This window comes from Magallana gigas, chromosome 10, assembly GCF_963853765.1.
Source record: "Magallana gigas chromosome 10, xbMagGiga1.1, whole genome shotgun sequence".
Taxonomy (NCBI): Eukaryota; Metazoa; Mollusca; class Bivalvia; order Ostreida; family Ostreidae; genus Magallana; species Magallana gigas.
In genome coordinates, this window is record NC_088862.1 from 31,764,015 (window position 1) to 31,786,254 (window position 22,240).

General features: G+C 33.4%; 4 protein-coding genes and 1 long non-coding RNA gene across 7 annotated transcripts; 2 read left to right on the forward strand and 3 right to left on the reverse strand.

Annotated features, from left to right (window-relative positions):
- Window positions 1-1,024: 1,024 nt before the first annotated feature.
- Window positions 1,025-3,520, reverse strand: LOC105330815 (uncharacterized). The gene is made up of 5 exons (XM_066073861.1): window positions 3,345-3,520; window positions 2,933-3,018; window positions 2,695-2,806; window positions 2,113-2,219; window positions 1,025-1,259 (listed from the first exon to the last, which is right to left on the reverse strand). The coding sequence occupies exons 1-5, from the start codon at window positions 3,481-3,483 to the stop codon at window positions 1,092-1,094; spliced, it is 612 nt and encodes a 203-aa protein (XP_065929933.1). The 5' UTR covers window positions 3,484-3,520; the 3' UTR covers window positions 1,025-1,091.
- A 1,433-nt stretch (window positions 3,521-4,953) lies between these two features.
- On the reverse strand, window positions 4,954-7,626 carry LOC105330816 (uncharacterized). Its single transcript, XM_034453713.2, has 4 exons — window positions 7,535-7,626; window positions 7,312-7,423; window positions 5,634-5,740; window positions 4,954-5,229 (listed from the first exon to the last, which is right to left on the reverse strand). The coding sequence occupies exons 1-4, from the start codon at window positions 7,577-7,579 to the stop codon at window positions 5,059-5,061; spliced, it is 435 nt and encodes a 144-aa protein (XP_034309604.2). The 5' UTR covers window positions 7,580-7,626; the 3' UTR covers window positions 4,954-5,058.
- Window positions 7,627-12,989: 5,363 nt separating this feature from the next.
- LOC136272505 (uncharacterized) lies at window positions 12,990-14,940 on the forward strand. Its single transcript, XR_010710513.1, has 3 exons — window positions 12,990-13,198; window positions 13,948-14,170; window positions 14,803-14,940. It is a non-coding gene; the product is annotated as an uncharacterized lncRNA (long non-coding RNA).
- On the reverse strand, window positions 14,374-14,934 carry LOC136272504 (uncharacterized). The gene is made up of 2 exons (XM_066074173.1): window positions 14,789-14,934; window positions 14,374-14,602 (listed from the first exon to the last, which is right to left on the reverse strand). The coding sequence occupies exons 1-2, from the start codon at window positions 14,932-14,934 to the stop codon at window positions 14,398-14,400; spliced, it is 351 nt and encodes a 116-aa protein (XP_065930245.1). The 3' UTR covers window positions 14,374-14,397.
- A 1,359-nt stretch (window positions 14,941-16,299) lies between the features above and the next one.
- On the forward strand, window positions 16,300-21,367 carry LOC117687823 (uncharacterized). 3 transcript variants are annotated; one of them, XM_066073792.1, is made up of 3 exons: window positions 16,300-16,782; window positions 20,030-20,182; window positions 20,309-21,357. In XM_066073792.1, the coding sequence occupies exons 1-3, from the start codon at window positions 16,416-16,418 to the stop codon at window positions 20,611-20,613; spliced, it is 825 nt and encodes a 274-aa protein (XP_065929864.1). In that variant the 5' UTR covers window positions 16,300-16,415; the 3' UTR covers window positions 20,614-21,357. The 3 variants fall into 3 exon arrangements, 2 of the variants coding, with proteins under 2 accessions (XP_065929864.1, XP_065929863.1); XR_010710317.1 differs by having other exon boundaries at window positions 16,301-16,782; window positions 17,480-20,182; window positions 20,309-21,367; XM_066073791.1 differs by lacking the exon at window positions 20,309-21,357 and having other exon boundaries at window positions 16,301-16,782; window positions 17,480-20,278.
- Window positions 21,368-22,240: the final 873 nt, after the last annotated feature.

Here is a 22,240-nt window from a genome sequence, read left to right on the forward strand (position 1 = left end):
GTGCAAACATTTTGTAATTCAGTAACATCGCTGTATAATACAACTAAGGTCAATATCTATTAAATGAAATGTACCTACAGCTTTATGAATTTCAAGACGTAAATTCTTTCAATGATGCTTTATAATGATAGCCTTATATGATAAGGTGTTCTAGTGCTTAAATTTTTTTTACACACAATGAAAAATCATGTCATTATCTATGGAACATGAAGGAAATATGTAACAATGTCAGATTTTTGTCTATTTTTTAACTGATGGAATATATTTAGGATGCATACAGTCTCTCCGAAAACGGCATTAAACAAGCCCTTGACCTCGTCTTTAAAAGGATGTTAAATTGAAAATATGTATCGGGACTACTTTTTTCATGATTTGATTTAGAATGTCAAAAAATGTTTCATTTTCTACATAATTCCTTAAAAGCCGAAAATTAAAGTACAGGAACATTGTTCATCAAATCAATTATGACGTCATAATGGTTCTTGTATCGATCAAAAGAACACTCTGGAATCATTTACTAGATCTTTACCTTAACATTAAATCTACAGTGGATTCACTAGATATCGTGGGAGCCTATTTTAAATATCATAAATATTACAGATTCGATGGGACATAATTTCGTGTATTTCCGTATACTTATAATGTTAAACGACTTTATTGTACTCTTTAAGTAATCAAAGGAAGATGTTAATTCGGGAACAAGAGGTATCCATGAATTCCACAAAAATTGAGCCCTCACGTAATCTAATAAATCAACAGTTATTTCATCTCACGATAAATATGAGTTACTCCTGGTAAATATCCGATTACGTACCGAATTATAATAGAATACATGGGAATTTAATTTGAATTTGCATCCATGGTTTAGCTAAGTCTTTAATAAATGCGACAGAAATATTTACTTATAGTATAATATAACAATGCTATAAAGCATCTTCTGTAACGAAATGTAATTAAATGACATACACAAACTATCTTTATCATTGAAAAATGTATTTCATTGGAAAAGCTCTCTTTTGGCATTCATCCGAGAATGGACATATTCTTCCTTATTGATGAATGATATGAAGAATAGAAAGCAATTCATTAATTTAATAACAATTGCCATGGTTTCCAACAACACACGCTCCTGTTAAGTTCCGCTTACAGTAGAAACTTCTTCTACAATAATCCGACGGCACGTTACATTGGTCGGTTGTAGGGGGATTTAGCTGAAAATCTGCATTATTAGTTTGAACGGCTATGTAGTTGAAGCGTACCTAAATTAGGAATGAAAAAGGATATGTGAATAAAAAGATGGTTAAATGATAGCTTACGTGTATAATACTTCGTTTATTATTGTTAAAGAGTAATGTACCGTTTATGTGTAATAATTAAGTGATTAACATTTTTTTCACCTTTTTTTAATTAGTGCATATTATTCTAACCAGGTTCATCAGATAAAACGCTCCATATACAGAAAAAAAAACCAGATAAATTTTGCATATGCTTATCAAAATATCCTTTTAAATATCATGTAGACTTCATGTAGTTTCATTATATACCAAGTATCGTTTCCGGACTAAGACTCCTTTTATTGACTATCACTGCATGTATCCCCTTCCCATCATGCAATCGCTTCTGTTTACAGATTTTATTCACTTAATGTCAAGTTCGAGGGAGAAAATGAAAAGTCAATGCCTTTTTACTTTGTTAAGGAGGGTGAATGATCAATAAATCCACCATCAGATCTCACTTAAATTTCTATAGTTGATGTCTTTTATTTTGTAAAGTGTATCATATTTAATGTCTTTAATGTAATGCATATGCTTATGTAGTATTCAAGATCAGGCTCTTAAAACGACGGACGCAAACGGACGGAGAGTAGTTTTTAGAATGTGTCTGGAATGTTGTTAGTTTGTAAATACAAAGAAATAAGTTTCTTAAATTTTAATTTGTTTTGAATTTTCAAATAGAAAACGCTTTATCTAGACCGATTCATCGGAATTAAGCAAAAATACTTATTTTCATTTTTTTTCTTCTCAAACATTTAAATTCATTGAATGACTCAACGATGAAATCAACATTAGTTTGCATATAAATACAGATGAAACCCTTTTAATTTGTTCTTACTTCGCATGAACAGTCGTACTTCTGTGACATTCTGATGATGTCATCTATTTCCACATATTGCATTTTTCTGTAGTCGTCTATTTGGAGTTCCCCTTCTCTTTCTGTAGCTGTTTAATAAAAAATATGCTGTATGAAAAGTCAGAGGCAAACAACAACGTGTGACCCAACTATCTATCTATATCTATCTATCTATCTATCTATCTATCTATCTATCTATCTAATCAAAAATGAAAATGTCTCTGACAAACACAAGAATATGGAATAAAGAAAAGTGTTAAGTAGGGTAATCTAATACTACACGGTGGCGCTTTTAGTGTTGTGATAGGTAATTGTTATAATCGATTCATTTCTATTATATCATACGTTTCAGTTCCGGGCTTGTGAAACATTCAATAAGAGCTTCAATTCATAATCATGAATTGAATCCAAATTTTTGAAAATTATAACTGTAAAAAAAAAACTACGTATTTTTTTCTATTTGTGTATTTGACTGGTACACGTTTTATGTACTGTAATCAGGTAAGTTTCTTTTAATTTGAAACCAATGTTAAGGTGTTATGTGCAACTTTAATTGTTTCTTACCGTACAGAATGTAGGAAGAATTCACGTCCAGCAACTGTGGTCCACACGAGTTGGCACGTCCTTCTCCGTAAATTGTTTTAAAACCTTTAACGATATCTTTAGTCCCGTTGTACTGTAAGTAGTTACATTATTAATAAGATGGCTTGACGTTCAATAACAAAGAAAGACGATCAACGATTTCTTAAAAGAAATTAGATATGAATTCAATGTATGAAATGAAAAAAAAAGTGATAAATACCCTGTAAACGTCAGCCACCCGGATATTGTAAACAAAGCCATACATTTCATTTTCTGAACTTCTGTTCAAAATGTCAGCTCCAAAAACTAAGTACAATAATAAACTCATTAGAAGCCTTGTTCTTTTCTATTTGATACATCCATCAAACATGTTTCATAATCAGTAAATAAAACATAATATAACACAATTAAAATTCGCGAAACTTAATTTCGTAATCTACGGCGTCAAACTGGTTTGCGGATACTACTGTTCGCGAAAAGGATACATAGATTATCTCAAACCTAATAAACTAGATGCTTTTAGGACTGATAAGCGGTGAGAAATATTTCCAACGATGAGGATCTTGCTAACATATATCGCACGCGAGAATAAGTTGGTTAAGCGTAAGAGTGTTCATTGTTAACCAGCTTACCATACTGTGCGGAGCAGAAATCTTGCTGTTCTACCGTAGGTATCCAGATACATGTTTCACTAGGAATGACGATAATCAGTACCAAGATTCCAGCGGATATCATCATGTGAAAACATGAACTCTTTCGGAAAAGATCCATGCTTGATATGAACCCCTTCCTGTAGGTTTATTTTGAATGACTATTTCATCCTATATATTTGCAAAATGGTGAACCATGTTAATGGAATCATTAATATGATGCAACCTTTAGGGTTTATATGTTCAGTAATAAAAGTGTCAGGCAGCAGGTGGAGGTGCATTTTACAAAAAAAAATTAAAACGTTTATCTAACCGAACAGTATTATTAATCTGCTTGTTACACGTCCATTTATTAACGCGTTTTGTCATAGAGAATGCTTTGTAATGAACTTTGCGAACGGTTTTAAGTTCAATGCATCTAGCCTTTTAAATATTGTGTCTGTTACCTTAACTAATTATATAGGAAACTGAATTAAACCTTCATTGAGATTTGTCTTGTGTTGGTTTACTCGAACACGACAATTTCCAAAATAGAATAATTAATTTTCTTCTGTAATTAGTTAAGGTGATAGACACAGTATTCAAAAGGTTTGATGCATTTTATAAAAATTAAAACAAACCACATGGATAGCATTCAGCAGGCCATGTTTTTACACAACACAACAGAATTATGCTACAAATTTATAGTATTCTTCTTAATTTAGAAAAGAAAAAACATGTGCAAATTATTGAAGACATCCACAATAAACCAGATGAACTATGATAGCTGTCCATTAAAAATGATAATAACAAACCGTCAAACATCCAAAAAATCCAGAAAACGAAATACAAATTGAAGCAGCGAAACACATACCTCCTTTAATCAAGTGCCTTGGAGGAGTAAGCATCCTTTGTTGACCGGTCACATCCGCTGTGTTTTCTTTGTCGTAATCGGGAAAAAACGGAAAAGTCCGTAGACAACTAGATGATTAATTATCAACTAACAATTAGTATAAAAAAAAGTCAGTCAGCATGCAACCCAGTGAAAGAAAAGTTTGTATTTGATGACAAGGTCGTTGGTTCAACCATTAAACTTACGAAAACGATTCTGTTGGTAGTCCTGTTTTATCAACTTGATTGTCAGTAGCTTGCCTCGCCTTATATGAATATGAATAATTCTGTTAATTTTACAACAGAAAGGTTATGAGGTTGCGATCGATGTTTAAACTTGTTATTTTCTAGACTCATTCCCTAGTTTTAATGGGTCAAAATATACAGAATACTATCGTATATCAGTATTTTAGAGCATACATTTTGTAACTCATTAACAACGATGCATACATGAAATAAAGAGAAAACAAAAAGCAATGCCATCTAACAATAAACAGTGGATGCTTCTAGTTTATATACGATAAACAAGGAACCGAATAATAATGTAGGATGTAGGTACATGTAACTTTATTTAAATTTACATACATGTCTTAGTTAAGTCTGAATGCGACGGGAATTTATGCTTTTACTGAAACAAAAAATACAATAAAGCTTGTTCAATAACAACAAAGGTACTTAAGTTACGTACACAAAAAATACGTGCTTATTGAAATATACATTTTATTGGAAAAACTCTGATCTTCATGTATCAAGCTTTAAAAGACCATCAATAAGGAAAAAATTTGCGTCGAATTCTGCAATTCCCATTTATTTAAAATATAAATGGTTAGTAAGAACACTGGCCAAGGTTTCCACTCGTACACATCCCCGCCAAGTTCCGCTTACAGAAGAAACTCCTTATGCAGTATGCGGAAGGGACATCACATTGGTTTGGCGTTGATGGGAACGATTCAAATGATGAAATTCCACTAAAACTTGGATAGTTATTCATACGTATCTGAAATAGATTTGATAAAGGTGGAAGAAATATGTAATGATTAAACATTTTTAAAAGAAGTATGTGATAAAAATCTACTACGATTTTGGATTATTAACCATGCGTACATGAACCTGAAACGAAATCGATATACCTGTATGTTACTTAAAAAGTTGATGAATACAAAAAAAATATGAAATCAATGTTATCAAATAAGGTTATTAAGATCTGCCAAACCTATTTTAACAATGTCATAAATTGGCTTTAGTTCATCACTGAGAGAAACAAAATCTCCTTTTTTGATATTTTGATTGTTTCATATTGAGACCGTCAAAATCAAAAACGAAATGAATATATAAATGATTTTAACCAACCGATCAAATTTGTTAAAAAAAAAATAATATATTTTCTTGATGTTTTCTTACTTCGCACGAGCAGTCATACATCCTTGTCATTCGGATGATATCAGGTTTTTCCACAAACATCATCTTTTCGTACTTGAAGATGCGGAGCTCTCCCTCTATATCACCAACTTTAGGACGTATAAGAAAATAGAGAACAACAAATACGAACAAAACGAACAAATATTTGCAATTGCAAATGGCTTCTTTTACATAACACTGTTTGCACAATCCGCTGTTATTCCTGCATAACATCAGCCTGGATCAAGAAGATGAAATAGCACATGTATAATATGGGTTACTACTTAAACTTTTACAATCTAATCAAACTTACTAAGTTTTATTTATTCATTTTTTTTCATTTGTAGCATATAAAATATTAATTGCGGGGATGAATGATCATGGCTTAAGATTCACGTTAGATTATGTTTATAGACCGACGTCCTAACAAAGATGGACATTACAATCGTAATTTGTCCTAGAAGTTGAAATCATGATCATTTATAGTTCATATCTGACTCTTATTACATGTCTCGATCAAAATTGCAAACGGAATATCACAGACCTTTCATGTATAATCCAATCACTTCCAATTTTACTCCTGCTTCTCTGTTCGATTTGTTCCGTAAAAGAAATTAGAATAGCTTGCATATATAATTACTAATGATTCTACGATAGAATTTCCTCTAAAAATATCTAAGTTGACTTAAATCGCTTTATTTTCAAATTTCCAACCGCTCTGTGAGTTCAACGTGAGTTGTACAATTCCGCCAATCTTCAATTTTTTTTTTAAAAATTGTACAAGTGAATATCTTTACTGTTTCACTTAACTATAATCAAAGAGTGCTATCATGTCAAAGGTTGTGTCATATTTTTGGTTAGCTATCGAGTAACGTTTCCCGACGTCATTAAATGAAACTTGTCACATGATTGCCTTTAAAATTTCTTTAAAAGGCGAGCGTCAACATTTTTAAAGCAACATGGCGGTTGTAACGTTTTTGAACTGATTTTTTTTACACAAACGTTCAACCATACTTTAAATTTTAAGCCTTAGAATATTGAGAGTTATTCCCATTTGCCCGTGACGTAATATTACGATCCTACAATGGCATCAAGTTTTGTGCAGACGACTGACGAGGATCAAGATCAGAAGAGAATTAAGCTATGAACTAAATTTTTATATTCTCTTTTGTTTGTTTATATGTCAAACTTTGGGTCCTCAACAAAACAAAACACTTAGCAGGTTTGTTACTGACTGTCTACAGAAATTTGTGAGGTCGGTTAAGTCCAAAGAAAGTATAGTTTCGCCTCGCCTTCTATGGACTTTACCAACCCTACAAATAACTGTAAACAGTCAGTATTAAACTTAAATAAGTAATATTATGATAATGAAATACTAGCAACATTGTGGAACTATTTTTTGATACGTCATGTTAATCTAAAATGTAGAACGGGATTTCATTTGCCATATACATGTAACAAAGGTTTTGCTTGAAGAAAAAACTTGCTTTGGATACCTGTGTATGGAAAAAAATAATTACATGAGAAAGCTTTTTATTCATGCAAATGTCCCCAACGAAAAAATGTTTACAACAAATTGGATATGGAATTGACAAAAATAAATATCATAAATTAAAAAAAATTTCCAAAAGATTTGCCTTGATTGACCCCCACCAACCTGATGTATGTGACCAAGGCTTACCGTATAAAATGTATGAGGAATATACATCTAACAACTGTGGCCCACAAGAACTGCCCCACCCCTCTCCCTGGATGGTTTTGAATCCTTTAACGTCCACTTGGTTGTCTTTGTTCTGTAAATTAACGGTTTAAAAAGTTTTAAACATACTGATAAAAAGTGCTTGAAAACGCGAAGAAAATCCAATGAACTGAATACTTCAGAATATATTTAATCAAACACACACCCTGAAAACATCCTTAACCCGAATGTCGTACACATAACCAATCATTTCGTCTTCGGATTTTATTTCCAATATTTCAGCTTCAAATATTGAAACCAAAAAACCCCCAAAAAACAAACAATTGATAAAAAAAGACAAATTTTTGAGTATTTTTTACGTGATGAGTTTGTGTCTAACTGTTGCAGCTAAATTGTTCCTGAATATTGGAATGAACCGTAGTATAAAAATGTAGTTCTTACCATAGTGAGCGGAGCAAAAGTCTTGTTGCTCAACTTTTGGAATCCAACTACAAGCATCACATAGGCCTACGATGAATACCACTGCTAAAAATCTCGTGATAACCATTTTAGCTGTTTCTGTATAAACGGTGAACTGTCGTTTAGAAGCACGTGTATCTTTCATATATCCTCGATTCTAACGTATTTTATTGTATTTTAAACTATACTTGATCTAACGTAGTATATTTTGATAGTTTAGGCGATTGGCTATGCGTCATATTAATTGTGCAACTTTAGGGTAATTTCTGTTAGTCATAATTGAGGAGTGGACAGCTGTACATTACTAAATATACCTATATTATGATTTATATTATATAGAATATATATTATGATCTTTTGATGACATCAGTGCATGATTTTCTAGATTTCATAAGAGAATATCGACCATTACAAAGTCTGAGGTTGATATACTGTCGTAAGGTCTTTAAAACCATGCATTGACCGATATCAGAGGCTATAACTGTTTTATCATAATAAATCAAAAATCGATTTTCTTCATTCTCTTCAGGCTTTTAGTAATAAAATATTATGTTCATAATTTATAGATATTGATTTTGCTATTATGACGTCACGATGTCGCACCAGCAAAACCATCATTTAGTCATTAAAATCAATTTTTAGTTTAGTGAGGGCTATAAATTTAGTATTTTTTAGTAAAGAACGGTCTTTAAGAGAATTTATAGTAAGGTAATGTTACAGCAATCAACCAATACGATATCATAAAAAATTATTATAAATTTCATTTGGTTAATATTATTTGCAAATTATGGCAAATATATGTTATCAATTTTTTTTATAGTAAAAGTGACCCAGAACAAGGTTAATTAAATTGAACAATAGTAGAGTTCTACGAACAGGTTTGCGTATCTTTAAATCAAAATGTATGTCTAAAACAATGTAAAATATTTAATATGTAGTTTTTTTCATAATCGCAACGGATCATAAAAAAACCTGATAAAACGAAACATATTTTCTCATTTTTTTTATTTTAACTTAAGTAATCGGAAAATACCTTTGAAAGAACCCTTTCTTATTTTTCCTATAAAAATGGGGTTTCCTTTCACTTAAGGGTGGTATGCATTTTATCAATATTCGTTCCAAACAGTGTACCAGACAGTAAAATAAAAACCCGTGTAATTTGTATGCATAAATAACCTATTGATAGTAAATTAAAAGAGTTTGATTTCATAAAAAAAAAAATGGTTCTTATATCTATGACCAAACAGAAGCTTTCAAGTATCGAAACTTAAATGGATATTACACTTTTAATGTATGTTTGATCTAAGTATCAATAAGCACAACAGTAGCACAAACGTAGAGAGTATACGTCATTCTTCGAAAACCAAAAAGGATGAATTTTAAATAAAACCGGATTGTAAGTTTTGAAGATTTTATATGCTTGTAACCCCCCTCCTAATTAAAATCGTTTAAGAATCAAAAAACAGTTTCGTGAAATGTCCTTTAGAATAGGTTGAAATTTAATTTGAAGTTTTTGTTCAAAAATATGCTTTTAAATCTCTAAAACACCTCAATAAAATATTTTAACACAATGATAAAAAAAACAACGGCACACAAAATGACCTAAACCATATACGGTATATTCACCTTAAAATATAATTACAAAGCCTTTTTATAGTGCATATCGAGCATGATAAAGACAAATTGATAAACAAAAAATTAACAATTTTATAGTGATGGTATATGTACAATTTTGCAAAGAAACGTAAAATATGAAATGTATACGGATACAGGCTTTGTATAAGTGCCGAGTGAAAATGTTTTTTTAAATCAGCAATTTGTATGACCTTTAATCGTAAAACTGTTACACGAAACATTTCCCTCCTTCCTTGCAAGTCTTTGTTACAGAATCAAAAACGGTATTAGCTGGACATTTTACGGGAGAGGAAACTCCATCTTGGTAATTTCCATTCAGTTGTCCTTTACAGGATGGAAGACGTCCAACATCAAAAAAGTAGGTTGGTAGTGCATAAATATGTGTACATTTCCCATTGTATGGGAAGGTTTGGCCACCCCATATTTCGTCGCCATTGCAATGACCAACGTGAACAGGTCTCCCGTCCTTACAAATCATGTATCTGTTTGTTAATCCGGACTCTAGTGCAATATAAAAGCCACTACGCTTGCCCTCACATTTTGGATAAGATGCTCCGCAAGGTGAGCAATGTGATAATTTACATTGTAATCTGAAATAGCGACCTACAAAATAGAGTTGGAAATCAGTGGTGTGAAGTTTAGAACCGTTAGCTGATAACCTTTATCACCTGTACCCATAAATATAGGTGTATGCACTTGAGAAGTAAAAAACAAATACAAAAAAAAAAGAATTTGTTTGATGTAATGTAATAAATACGTTATGCTATGGACTTCCATGTGTATTCTTCATTACAAGGCACGTTTGTAAATTAGATTACACTTTGGGATATAATTTAAAAAGAAGAGAACTAAAAAAACAAAGACTGTGTACATGCATGCAAAAATTGTTCATGTACTTTATATTTTTATTATACTTAGTAGCTTTTTAGAACAAGAGAATACTTAATGATACAGTCTAATGACATGTACTCACATGCCCAAGTCGGTTCTTTTCTTGTGCCACAATTAACCTTAGTGTAGTTTTCACACTGCATTGTTTCTTCAGAGTAGAGGAATGGATAATGACACTCGTGTTTATGTTTCGCTGGCCAAAATCCAAATTGATAAAACCAAGTTGTTAGCTGCAAATCCTCTCCAGAGCAATTATAATACCTGTGGCAATCATCAGGACTCCTCATAACCAAATGTGGTTGTTTCTTGCATAGTTCATCAATTGTGTTGTCTATGAGGTACAAATAAAATTATGACAATTCTATGCACTACGTTTTAATCAGTTTAATCTATGCTCATCGTCAATAAGTGCTGATACAGTGTACCATCAGTTAACATTTTGCGATGTTAATATACATGTAACATTTAAGCGGTTGCGGGTGATCATTAACCACTCATATATAACGTAATACAATGTGATTTTGTCCAATTTTAGTTTTTGTTGTTGTTGACATAATGATTGGTAAAACAGAATTAACTTAAAAGATTAAATCAAAAAACCCACTGTGGTTTCATCAATATTCGGTATAGATATTATTTACATATACCTTCGAACATTTTAGTTCTTTTAAAACTATATGGATCAGCAGTAAATCAACTGCGTATTTATGCAAAAAAGTTGTTTTGGTCATTAAAATAAATAAATGACTTCTTTGTTATTAATCAGACAACCTTAATCTAATCACAGATAGACTAGCTTTATCTAGATTACAACTTGTATCTGTTACATTCAACAGGACTCTACAAGTTGTCAAGAAACTAACCGATCAGGTAGAATCAAATATTCCGGTCTGATCCCAAAACAGTGACAAAATATCTGAAACAAATTCAAACTGGCGACCTCATTATTAAAAACCCAACATCTTACTATCCTGCTCGAAAGGAAAATTCAATGGTTTCAACCAAAATCGTTGCAAAGATTTCTTTAAAAACCCTATAGCTTAAAAATCTGGGAACCGTTTCACAAAAGCATCGTAAATCTTACGTAGTACGTAATTGCGACGTAAGTATTTCGTAGCAAAATTTCGGCGTTTCACCAAAGCGTCTTAATTCACGTTGCGTCGTAAGTTACGTCGTAACTCTACGTCATCTCGGAGGTGACGTAAAATTACTTCTCAGCGTTAGTTTATCAAAATGGCGGCGTTCATGAGGGTTATTGATGAGCAAGTGCGACTGGATTTTTAGGGACAGACAGAATCCCCTTGACGCGTACGACGACCTTGAAATCATTCAGCGATATCGCTTAGACAGGCAATCCATCATTTCCATCATCGATTTGGTTAAAGACCGCTTAGAGAGGCCCACCCAGCGATCGGTCAGCCTTCCTGTATCTCTGCAAGTCTTTGCAACTTTTCGCTTCCTTGGTTCTGGCACCCAGCAGAGACTGATTGGGGACACGCTAGGAATTTCTAAGTCCTTCGTTTGCAGGTTATGAAATTTCCATTCAGAAATTTACTATGAATACAGTGTTTTTACGCTGCGAGTGAAAGTTCATGGGTCTGTCTAATTTAACAATTACACTTATTTAATTATTACATAATTTTAATAAAAATAATCGATATTTACATGTAGCATGAAATATGAGAAAGTAATTTTGTGATTTTAAAAATAGCATATAGTTTGATATATTCTATATTCGCAAAAATCGACATTTTAATTGCAGAAGGGTGCACATATATTCACTATATAATTCTGTAATAGTTCTTCAGTGCGATGTAAAATTTTGTTCAGATCCGTCGAAGATGTAACAAATGCCTTGAGTGCATCACTACAAAACATCAAATTTCCAACCAGTGACGTTGACGTAACCAGGACGAATGTGGGTTTCCACTCCATCGCTGGATTTCCCAATGTGCTAGGAGCCATCGACGGGACCACATCGCAATAACTGCACCTTCTACAGACGAGCACCTTTACATATGTCGGAAGGGCTATCATTCAATCAATGTCCAGGCAATAGTTGATGCTGACATGAAGTAAATGTTAATTACTATAGTATATAAATGTGACTATTTTCATTAAGTATTTCAAAACTTAGTTTATATATTACAGAAAGGGTATGTAACTTGAAGTCCGGACTTAAATGTCGCAGTGTTAAATAAAAATATTTCCTATTCATGACATATTTTATGAGCTACGAATCCAAGGTCAAAGTAAAAACTGAAAAAAGTAGCTGCATGTAATTATTTAATTATGAAAAAAGTATGGAGAAGGTGTATTGAATACATATAAATCATATTTATATTACTATGAAGTTTTTTTTAGCATAAGAAAAAATCAATAATTTCCTTATAAATTACAATAATTTAGAACTAATTGATACGAGGGGCAGAATAATACTAAAAATGATTAAATATTAGTATTTATATAGCAATATCTTCCATAAAAGAATAATATAAAGAAAATGGAAGGGTAATCTTCGACTAATCTGATTTTGCAAATGTTCAGATTACATCGCTTAACTCCCAGTGGCTTTATAAAGGGGTTTGTCTTCGTGAGACACCAGTTGTAATTTATAACATTAATCTTTATTCAGATTTCTGAGCGTTGTCAGTAAATCAACACATGATGCCTTTGTCTGGGCCAATTCCTCCATAGCCCGACGTTTCGAGAGTGGTCAGGTTGATGGGTGGCTTCTGGGCGATTCCGGTTATCCTCTTCGACCGTGGCTTTTAACACCAGTCAATCGTCCAAGTTGCCGGGGAGAAGATCGATTTAACCGGTCACACAGAAGATCAAGGGTTGTCGTGGAGCAAGCCTTTGGCGTTTTAAAATCCCGCTTCAGGTATCCCACTTAATAGTCCGCCCAATTTTCGCTAAATTCACCTACATCCGTGTTTGAACGGAAAGTACCTTTTACTAAAAATAGATTCGGGTACCTCTCGCTATATACAATTTTATAAACCTAAGAACTGATTTTATAAAGGTTTGTAACTACTTGTCATAAATTCTAGAAATCTGCATCAAAAATGAATATATGGAACTCTGTGTATAAAGTTAGTTAACATTACTTCCAGCAAAATGAAATGAATATAAAAAGAGATATCATAATATTCTAATTAGACCTTGATCACCTGACATTAAGGTGCCACCTGGTATGAAATCAATTATTAATCCTGAGTTATCCTTTGAATCAATTATCTATTATGTCAAGAGTAACTCTATTTATTCACTCATGTGTGTGTCTTGCTTATAAAGTGGTCAACAATGCTTTGTAAGACAACTAAGACTCTTTTAACTTGTTGAGTAGCTTGCGTTTCTTTGAATATATTTAAACTACATAAATATCGTATAATATTAAAAATGTCTGCCGTTTGCAAAAGTGCTATTTCGTAGAGGAATTCATATACTAAGTGCGTTACACCTCTTTTAAAATAAAGTTGTTTCGTCTTCCTCATGATATAATTAAAAAAATAATCAATTCGTAAATGAACCTTTTTGAGGAGTAAACAACGACAAAATGTCAACAGCGATAAAAGTTATAAAGAATCATAGGTTCTAAACACTAAGACACATATATAACATCCTTTTCAGATGTCTGCATAAAACAGGAGGGGTTCTGAATCATCAACCTACAAAGTGTTGCAAGATTATCTTTGTCTGTTGCCAGCTACACAATATCTGTATTGACAAGCATCTTCCAGTTAGTGATAATCCAGAAGAACTGCCCGAAGACGAAAATGATGTTGTGTACCAGGGTCCGGTCAATGACGGTAAATCAACCAGATACCAACTTATCAGGCAACGGTTCTCTTAGGTAAACCATTAATTAACTTAATAATATAAATTCATGTACTTGTAATACATTTTATTTTTTCATTAGTTATTCGATTTATGCTTTCAGGCATTTTCCATCTATATAAATAAAAAAGACATAAAACACATGCATCAATTAAAAATATACTTATAATTGAACAACAAATCGAGTTAAGAAATAGCAAGAAATACGCCGATTCTCTCTCTCTCTCTCTCTCTCTCTCTCTCTCAACGACTCAGAGAAGTGAATAGTTCCGCTAGGGCACTCCGTCCGCCAGGTGCAACCCCCGCATTCAGTGATCTCAGTAGATCAATCTGGAGCTGAGTTTTCTCCATCTCCAGTTTGTTCTTCTCCATCTCCTGTTCTAAAACTTGGCATTGCAGGTCATAAACATCCTCCGCTGTCCTCTTCCGCTTCACAGCACATTTTTTCCTGTAAAAACAATATTTAAAACTTTTTTTTCGATTTGTTACCGGCCTGAAGTGCTGGAAATCGGTATCATAGCTTTTAGCTTTTATTCAAATTGTATTAACTCCACTTAATATACGTTCTAAATATTCAAAAAAATCAATCGACTTCAGTTGCATAATTTACATGTATGTTTGATAAGACACATACTTTTTCATTTGTAGATGCTCTCCGTGACTTGGAGACTTTGGCAGAGTAGGAGTGGCAGCAGGACTATCAGGCAAAGCATGGGATGGGCCAGGAGATTGTGAAGGCACATGGCTGGGAACAAAAGCTCGCTCGGACTCGGAAGTCATCGGTGGAGAGAGCCACAACTCTTCTACCTTGAACAGATCCACCTCTGAAATAAAATTTAATATTCTTAACTTTACTGATATCTTCGTTTTAATTTATCTGGTGAATGATGATAGAAGAAAGGTGACCATACCATTCACATCGTCTGTGTCTAAACCACCCTCGATTCCTTCGACTGAGATTTTACCTATTATAGCAACAACCTGAAATTCATAAATGTCAATATATTTATTTATCATATATTATGATATTAATTATAATACATTTTTTGTCTAAGACAATCAGTGCCCCTTTCGGTTAACATATTAACTAATGTTATTGATTCATGTTCAATACAAATAACAACTTGCATTATTAATGTAAAAGTGTAGACGCAGTACTACCTTTTGACCGATATCAGAAGTGTTCACAGGAGAAGGAGCAGGTCCGCCACCGGTTTTCCCTAGCTCTCTCCTATACTGAGCCTCCTTCTTTTTAGTTTGGGAGGATATGTCTCTCCATTTTTTTTATTACCTCCGCGGAAGTCCGCTCTTGAATTCCGATGCTGTTTATTCTGTTTTAATAAGAAAGGATAATATGAACGTCTTTATTTTCATAACATATGTCCTATCAATAATTTGCTTAATCAATGTACATGTTTATTATGCAAAATTACAAAGACACCTTAAAATTACAAACCTACACCCCCCCCCCCTCTCTCTCTCTTAATTTTTATGACATGATCCGCCACTTTGATTGAAAGTGAAAGTACCGGTAGCTGAAATTAACTGATTTCATAGAGGAAATGATTTTTCTTTTATGTTTTCTCAAGTTAAATGTTTTTTTAAATTCATTTGGATGAAAGGAAAATATTTTGCAGAGCCACAGTAACAATATACTTGTAGCCTACTGTAATTTTATCTTATCCATAAGGGGTCTCGCGTATCAAAGGTCAAGGTCTACATTAAAAAGGTAAACAGCAGACGAATATTTTTCCTGGTTCAATCACTAAACGTGTACAATTGTCTTTGTTTTTTATAAAACCATCGCTTTTCATAGCATATAATGTATCTTAAATTCTATAAATCTCAGTTAAAATATTATGATAACACTTTAGTTGTTCATTCAACAGTGATTTTTCAACTAGGCTACAACAGAAGATGTTAGGCCTACGGATATATTTGGGTTACAAAAGCTAATTCACACCTTAGGATGTATTAAAATATTGACCGATTTCAATAATTAGGATTATCAAATATGGATAAACCCTGTTATTTCATGCAGTTAAGCATATTGATTGGGGCAAGAACTATAACTCTAGTAATGCTAATTCAAGGGCAATAACTCCACACTTCCTGGTCTTGGAGCGTGCGCGTTAAGCTCTTCCTTTTATATTCAACTGTTCCCTGAGTCAGTCACAAAAAATCAACTAGAGAAATAATCAAGTTTTATCGTTTTAATCGGCGAGTTTTATTACTTTATACCGGCATATTATTTCAATATCATGCTGAGAGTAAGGAACCAAAGGGCATCTAAGGCGAGAAGCCCATACGCAGCCGTGCCAAATGGAGCAAATACAGTTGCCTCGAATAGTGTATTGGCACGAGGTCGTCGCGGAAATCGTCGAGGAGGTCAAGTGAGACGGCCCGTTGCAAACAGCTCCAATATTAATGCTCCTCCGACACAAGCGACTCCTCCAACACCTGCGGCTCCGACGACACCAGCGACACAGTCGTCAACTGAAGCAGGCCAGGGAATGTCACGGAGCGGGATGATTGGGATGATTCCTCACAACATGCCGCCCATAGTTAACCCCACCCCTGACGCACCAAGTGCCTTGTCGTCACATGTTCCCACCAACATGAATCAAGGTACAGAAAATTATTTGGAAAATAATATTGACACGCCAAACCCATTTAACAGTGTTACTTCTATACTGGGATCCCATGTATCCCAAGCTCTCAAAGATAAAATTTGGAATGGCGAATTTGTTCATTTAAACAAATTGTTGCTTCAAGAGCCTTGCACAGAAATGCAAAATCAAATTGTTTTCGAGGGGGGTGTTTTCCAGGTCAAACCAAAAAATAAAGAAACAAAAATTACAAACTTCTCGCAATGGATGGATGCATTTTTCATATATGCTTCTATATACTTAGAAAAACATCCACTACAAGCCATTTCACTCTTGAGGTATATGTCAACAATTAAAAGGGGGGCTGCTAGTAACAATTCAGGTTGGTTGGATTATGATGTGCAATTTCGCTAAAAGAAGTCTGTAGACTCCTCTTTAAACTGGGGATCTATTGATGCTGAACTATGGTTGTTTTACATGCAAATGGTTAATAAAACCCAATTGTCAAATCAGTCAACTCGTAGGTATTTGAAATGTTATGCCTACAATTATGAAGGTGTTTGTCAGAAACAATATTGCAAGTATTTGCATCAGTGCTTCACATGTAATGCATATCATCCCTCCATTAACTGCTTCAAAAATAATCAATCTAATCAAATTCCCAAAAATGCACCTGCTCGTTCGGAAAATTTTAATTCCAACAACAAATTTTTCAGGAATCGACAACAAACCACAGGACGGCAAACCTACATGTAACTTGTTACATAAATTATGGGATATTGGCAGCACTCCAATCAATACATCTAACTTCGATTCTTTACTGGTAAATTACCCAAACAAAGAAATAGCAACAGTTCTATCAAATGGGTTTAAAAATGGGTTTTCACTTCAATATACAGGCATTAGAAAAAAGGTTGAATTTAAAAACATGATATCTGCAGAGGAACATGCTGTTGAGTTACATGAAAAAATAAATAAAGAAATAAAATTGGGTAGAATTTTAGGCCCCTTTCCCTGTCCACCTATTTCAAATTTGCGGTGTAATCCTATTGGTATCCTCCCCAAAAAGCAAGGGGGGTGGCGTATGATTTCTAATTTATCACACCCAGTGGGTAATAGTATCAATGATCACATTGATCAGCAATATTGCTCAGTGTCGTACTCTACATTTGATCAAGCCTTGTCACTGATTCAGGAGATGGGGGAGGGTGCATTAATGGCCAAAATGGACATTTCAAGTGCTTTTAGATTGTTGCCAGTCTGTCCTGAAGATTTCTGCTTGCTAGGTTTCAAGTTTTTAAATTCATATTATGTGGACAAATGCTTGCCAATGGGTTGCTCAATTTCATGTTCATTATTTGAGATGTTCTCTTCCTTCCTTCACTGGGAGCTGCAGCAAAGGTCAAATTCAAGGGGGATCATTCATTATTTAGATGATTTTTTATTTATAGGTAGAGCAAACACAGCTGATTGTGAGATGTTAATGGCTCATATGATAAAGTTATCAAAAATTTTAGGGATCCCATTAGCTCCAGAAAAAACAGAAGGTCCATGTACATATATTTGTTTCTTAGGATTAGGCATTGACACAGTTTCAAGAACTATTTTCGTTCCAAAAAATAAAGTTACTGAACTTTTGGAAAAAATTAATGATGCTTTAAGTTGTAAAAAGGTCACCGTTAAAAAATTACAGTCATTAGCAGGGTCACTAGCATTTGTGGTTAAAGCTTTGTCCTCAGGAAGAGCATTTTGTCGTCGTGTATATGCGGCTTTAGCAGGAGGTAAAAAATCTTTCCATTTCATAAGAATTTCAAAAGAAATCAGATTGGATTTAGAAATGTGGGTAGAATTTCTTACAAAGTTTAATGGATTAACCCCTTTTCCATCTTTGACATGGCAAGATGATGAGACACTCAAATTTTATACAGATAGCTCAGGTTCAAAAGGGTGTGGGGTCATATTTGGCAGTCAGTGGTGTTATTTGGCTTGGCCTTCACATTGGTTTTATGAGACAACAAAAGATATTACTTTTCTTGAACTTGTGCCTATTGTTTTGGGAGTTTTTATTTGGGCAGAACAACTCTATGCAAAAAAGTTATTGTTACATATTGACAATCTCTCATTAGTTCATATTATTAATCAAAAGTCTTCAAAAAATAACAGGGTCATGGTTTTGATTCGAGCGTTGGTATTGTATACCCTTAGTTATAATATCCAGGTTAGAGCTATACATGTTCCGGGAAAAAATAACAATATAGCAGATGATATTTCTCGCTTTCAGTGGTCAAGATTCCGACAGTTGGCTCCAATAGCAGACAATTTTCCATGTCAAATTCCTGCTCCATTTTGGGAGATTATTCATCAACTATAGATCAACTGTTAGAAGCCAGTATATCTAAAAACTCAAGTAAAGTTTACAAACAAGGCATCCAAGCATTTTTTAATTTCAGAGTTCAAGCTTCCTTTGAGCATTTGTGGCCACCACCTATAGATCATATAGTAATGTTTATAGCATATATGAAGGAATCTGGGTTTGCATTTTCAACAGCAAAATCTTATATGGCTGGTTTGAGTTTTGTTGTAAATTTACATGGTTGGCAGAATGCTACAGAATCCTTTTTGGTAAAAAAGTTGTTAGCAGGATTTAAAAGGTCATGCAGAACTCAGGACATTAGACAACCAATTACATTGTCTTTATTAACACAAATTACCAGTATCATTCCACATTTAACTATTTCTTCGTATGAAGCACATTTATTTCAGTCAGCATTTCTCATTGCATTTTTTGCTTTATTGAGAGTAAGTGAACTAGTGGCGTTGGAAAGAAATCATGTTCAAATGTTGGAGGATGAGTTTATAGTTTTTGTGGGTTGCTCAAAAACAGATCAATTTGGTAACGGTTCATCCATTAGAATACCCAAAACACCAGATTCTTTTTTGATGTTTCAAACTTTTCAAAAATTTCAAAGTCATAGGCAATGCATTCAAGCAACACATCTATTTGCCCACTGCAATACTAAACCATTGACTCAATATCAATTTTCATCCATGCTGTATAAATCCTTAAAATTCCTAGAGGTACCTACAAATTCATTCAAGTCGCACTCATTTAGGATTGGAGGTGCAACTTACCTGTACTTAAAAGGGGTTTCTGAAATACAAATCAAGCATATGGGTAGATGGAGTTCATCGGCTTTCAAATCCTACATTAGACCATGTTAATAGTATTTTTAGTTTTATGCTGTTAAATCATACATAAATTTCAGATTCAGTTTGGATCATTGGCTCATCTATTATTCATTGGGCACAGAAATATGCAGAGACCACAAATCAGTTAAACCTTGGATTAAACCACTTTACCATTAATTGGAATGGTAGAAGGGGAATGGTTTGGGAGTACTTGTATACAACTGTGTCAAGTATGTTAATAGCTAATAAACAACCAACTATTTTGATTATTCACTGCGGTGGTAATAATATTGGGGACCCTCAAAATACCTTAAAAGGTATTCATAAATTCATGAAACTAACTTTATCTCAAATAGCAGACCTCTTGCCAAACACTCTCATTGTATGGTCACATATATTACCTAGAAGTAATTGGAGGCAGTCTTTATCAACCATTGAAGGTGAAAACTCTAGACGTAGAATAAATAGTGCCATTGCAACATTTGTCTTGAAAAAGCTTAATGGTGCATCTATCAAATATACAGATATCCAGATAACTCAAAAGAGATTATTTAGATTAGATGGTGTGCATTTGTCAGATCTGGGTAACAATATATACATAAATTCCCTGAAAAATGCTATTGTGCAGTTTGTGACATCTTCCTCTCGCACCTATCCTTAAAATATACTAGCTGATATATCTCTGGCAAGTCATGGTCCGTTTACTTATCTATCTTATTATATATCATATACATATATCTGAATCTAGAATGTCCAAGTATAGACATTCTTATGTATCATATCTACAGGTGTCATTGTTGTCAAAATTGCCGCCTGGTATTGGCGGATGGTTCACGTGACAGTGTCCGTGATCCATTTGGCATAATTTTGATTAGAATACTGTCTCCGTGGGGCACTGTTTTTTCCAGGCTCCTCGGGTCAAGAGAGTATTTCTAATATTGTATATTACATATATATATTTGATATATGCTGCCATATTGTTTGAACGGCGCATGTCGAGTTCAATGTACATGTATGAAATCTATCTGATGTACATGTACTATATATCTGACTGATATCTATCTGATATTCATGTACTTATCTAATTTTTGCACATTTGATTAAACGGCCATGACAACAACGCCAAACAAACAAAAGTCTATTTAGTTTTGTATATACATCAGGGTAAATATCTGAATCATAATTGTCTGTTGTTTTGATATTGGTATTAGCTAGAAACATGAAAAGCATATTTATTTGGGCAAAGGTCATGAAATAATTAGGTTTATCAAATATGGATAAACCCTGTTATTTCATGCAGTTAAGCATATTGATTGGGGCAAGAACTATAACTCTAGTAATGCTAATTCAAGGGCAATAACTCCACACTTCCTGGTCTTGGAGCGTGCGCGTTAAGCTCTTCCTTTTATATTCAACTGTTCCCTGAGTCGGTCAATGTCCATGTAATTATATATTTACTTAATTGTTTATTGTTCCTTTTGAAATAATTGAGCATTACTCCGAGCAGAGGGGCACCTATAAGGGGACCGGTGTATAGTATAAAGTGCCCTTAATTTAATAGCATATTATATATATATATATATATATATATAGATATATATATATATATATATATATATATATATATATATATATATATATATATATATATATATATATATATATATATATATATATATATACATGAATGCATATGCATATTATGCAATACATGATAAAAAAATTAATCTTTTATACATACACGCAACAAATGTCCTTCCGCTGATTGGTGTATACATCCTTGTGGGGGGCAAATAAGACAGATTTATTCTTTTCGACCTCCTCCACAAGGATCTCTACCTCTCTTGTAGAAAAGTTCTTCTTTCGTTCTTTTTTTATCGTGCCGTTCTGCCATTTTTTCTGAACTTCCGGTACATTTACATCGTTCTTAAGTTGCGAACATTTACGTCATTTCTACGTACCTTTCGTGAAACGGTCTTAGTTAAGTGCGCACGTAGTACTTAAGTGTGTCGTAACTCGTTAAATAGTACCTAATTTACGATGCTTTTGTGAAACGGTACCCTGTCTTGTAACATACACATCCATGAGCATACTGGGTTACTGTACATGAACATTGTTACACGTGCAATATTTCAAGTTTATGTAGCTTTCTTCACATAAAGTTATATTTGGAATGTTTTTTTGTTTTCATTGTTTTTTTCTAAATTTATTCTATTATATTGCTATCCGGCTCACCATATGAATCGGTTTTGATGTAATGGTTATTAAAACTACCTGTCAGTAATTTT

Coding starts and splice junctions, on each gene's coding strand:
- LOC136272504 (XM_066074173.1), bottom strand. CDS start 14,934: ATGACTTCCGAGTCCGAGCGAGCTTTTGTTCCCAGCCATGTGCCTTCA. Junction 14,603..14,788: donor GAGCATCTACAAATGAAAAA/GTATGTGTCTTA, acceptor TTGTTTTTACAG/GAAAAAATGTGCTGTGAAGC.
- LOC105330816 (XM_034453713.2), bottom strand. CDS start 7,579: ATGATTGGTTATGTGTACGACATTCGGGTTAAGGATGTTTTCAGG. Junction 7,424..7,534: donor GGGTTAAGGATGTTTTCAGG/GTGTGTGTTTGA, acceptor GTTAATTTACAG/AACAAAGACAACCAAGTGGA. Junction 5,230..5,633: donor TGTATGACTGCTCGTGCGAA/GTAAGAAAACAT, acceptor AATCTATTTCAG/ATACGTATGAATAACTATCC.
- LOC117687823 (XM_066073791.1), top strand. CDS start 16,416: ATGCTGAGAGTAAGGAACCAAAGGGCATCTAAGGCGAGAAGCCCATAC. Junction 16,783..17,479: donor TCCCACCAACATGAATCAAG/GTACAGAAAATT, acceptor CAAATTTTTCAG/GAATCGACAACAAACCACAG.
- LOC105330815 (XM_066073861.1), bottom strand. CDS start 3,483: ATGGATCTTTTCCGAAAGAGTTCATGTTTTCACATGATGATATCCGCT. Junction 3,019..3,344: donor TTTCTGCTCCGCACAGTATG/GTAAGCTGGTTA, acceptor TATTGTACTTAG/TTTTTGGAGCTGACATTTTG. Junction 2,807..2,932: donor GGGTGGCTGACGTTTACAGG/GTATTTATCACT, acceptor AACTACTTACAG/TACAACGGGACTAAAGATAT.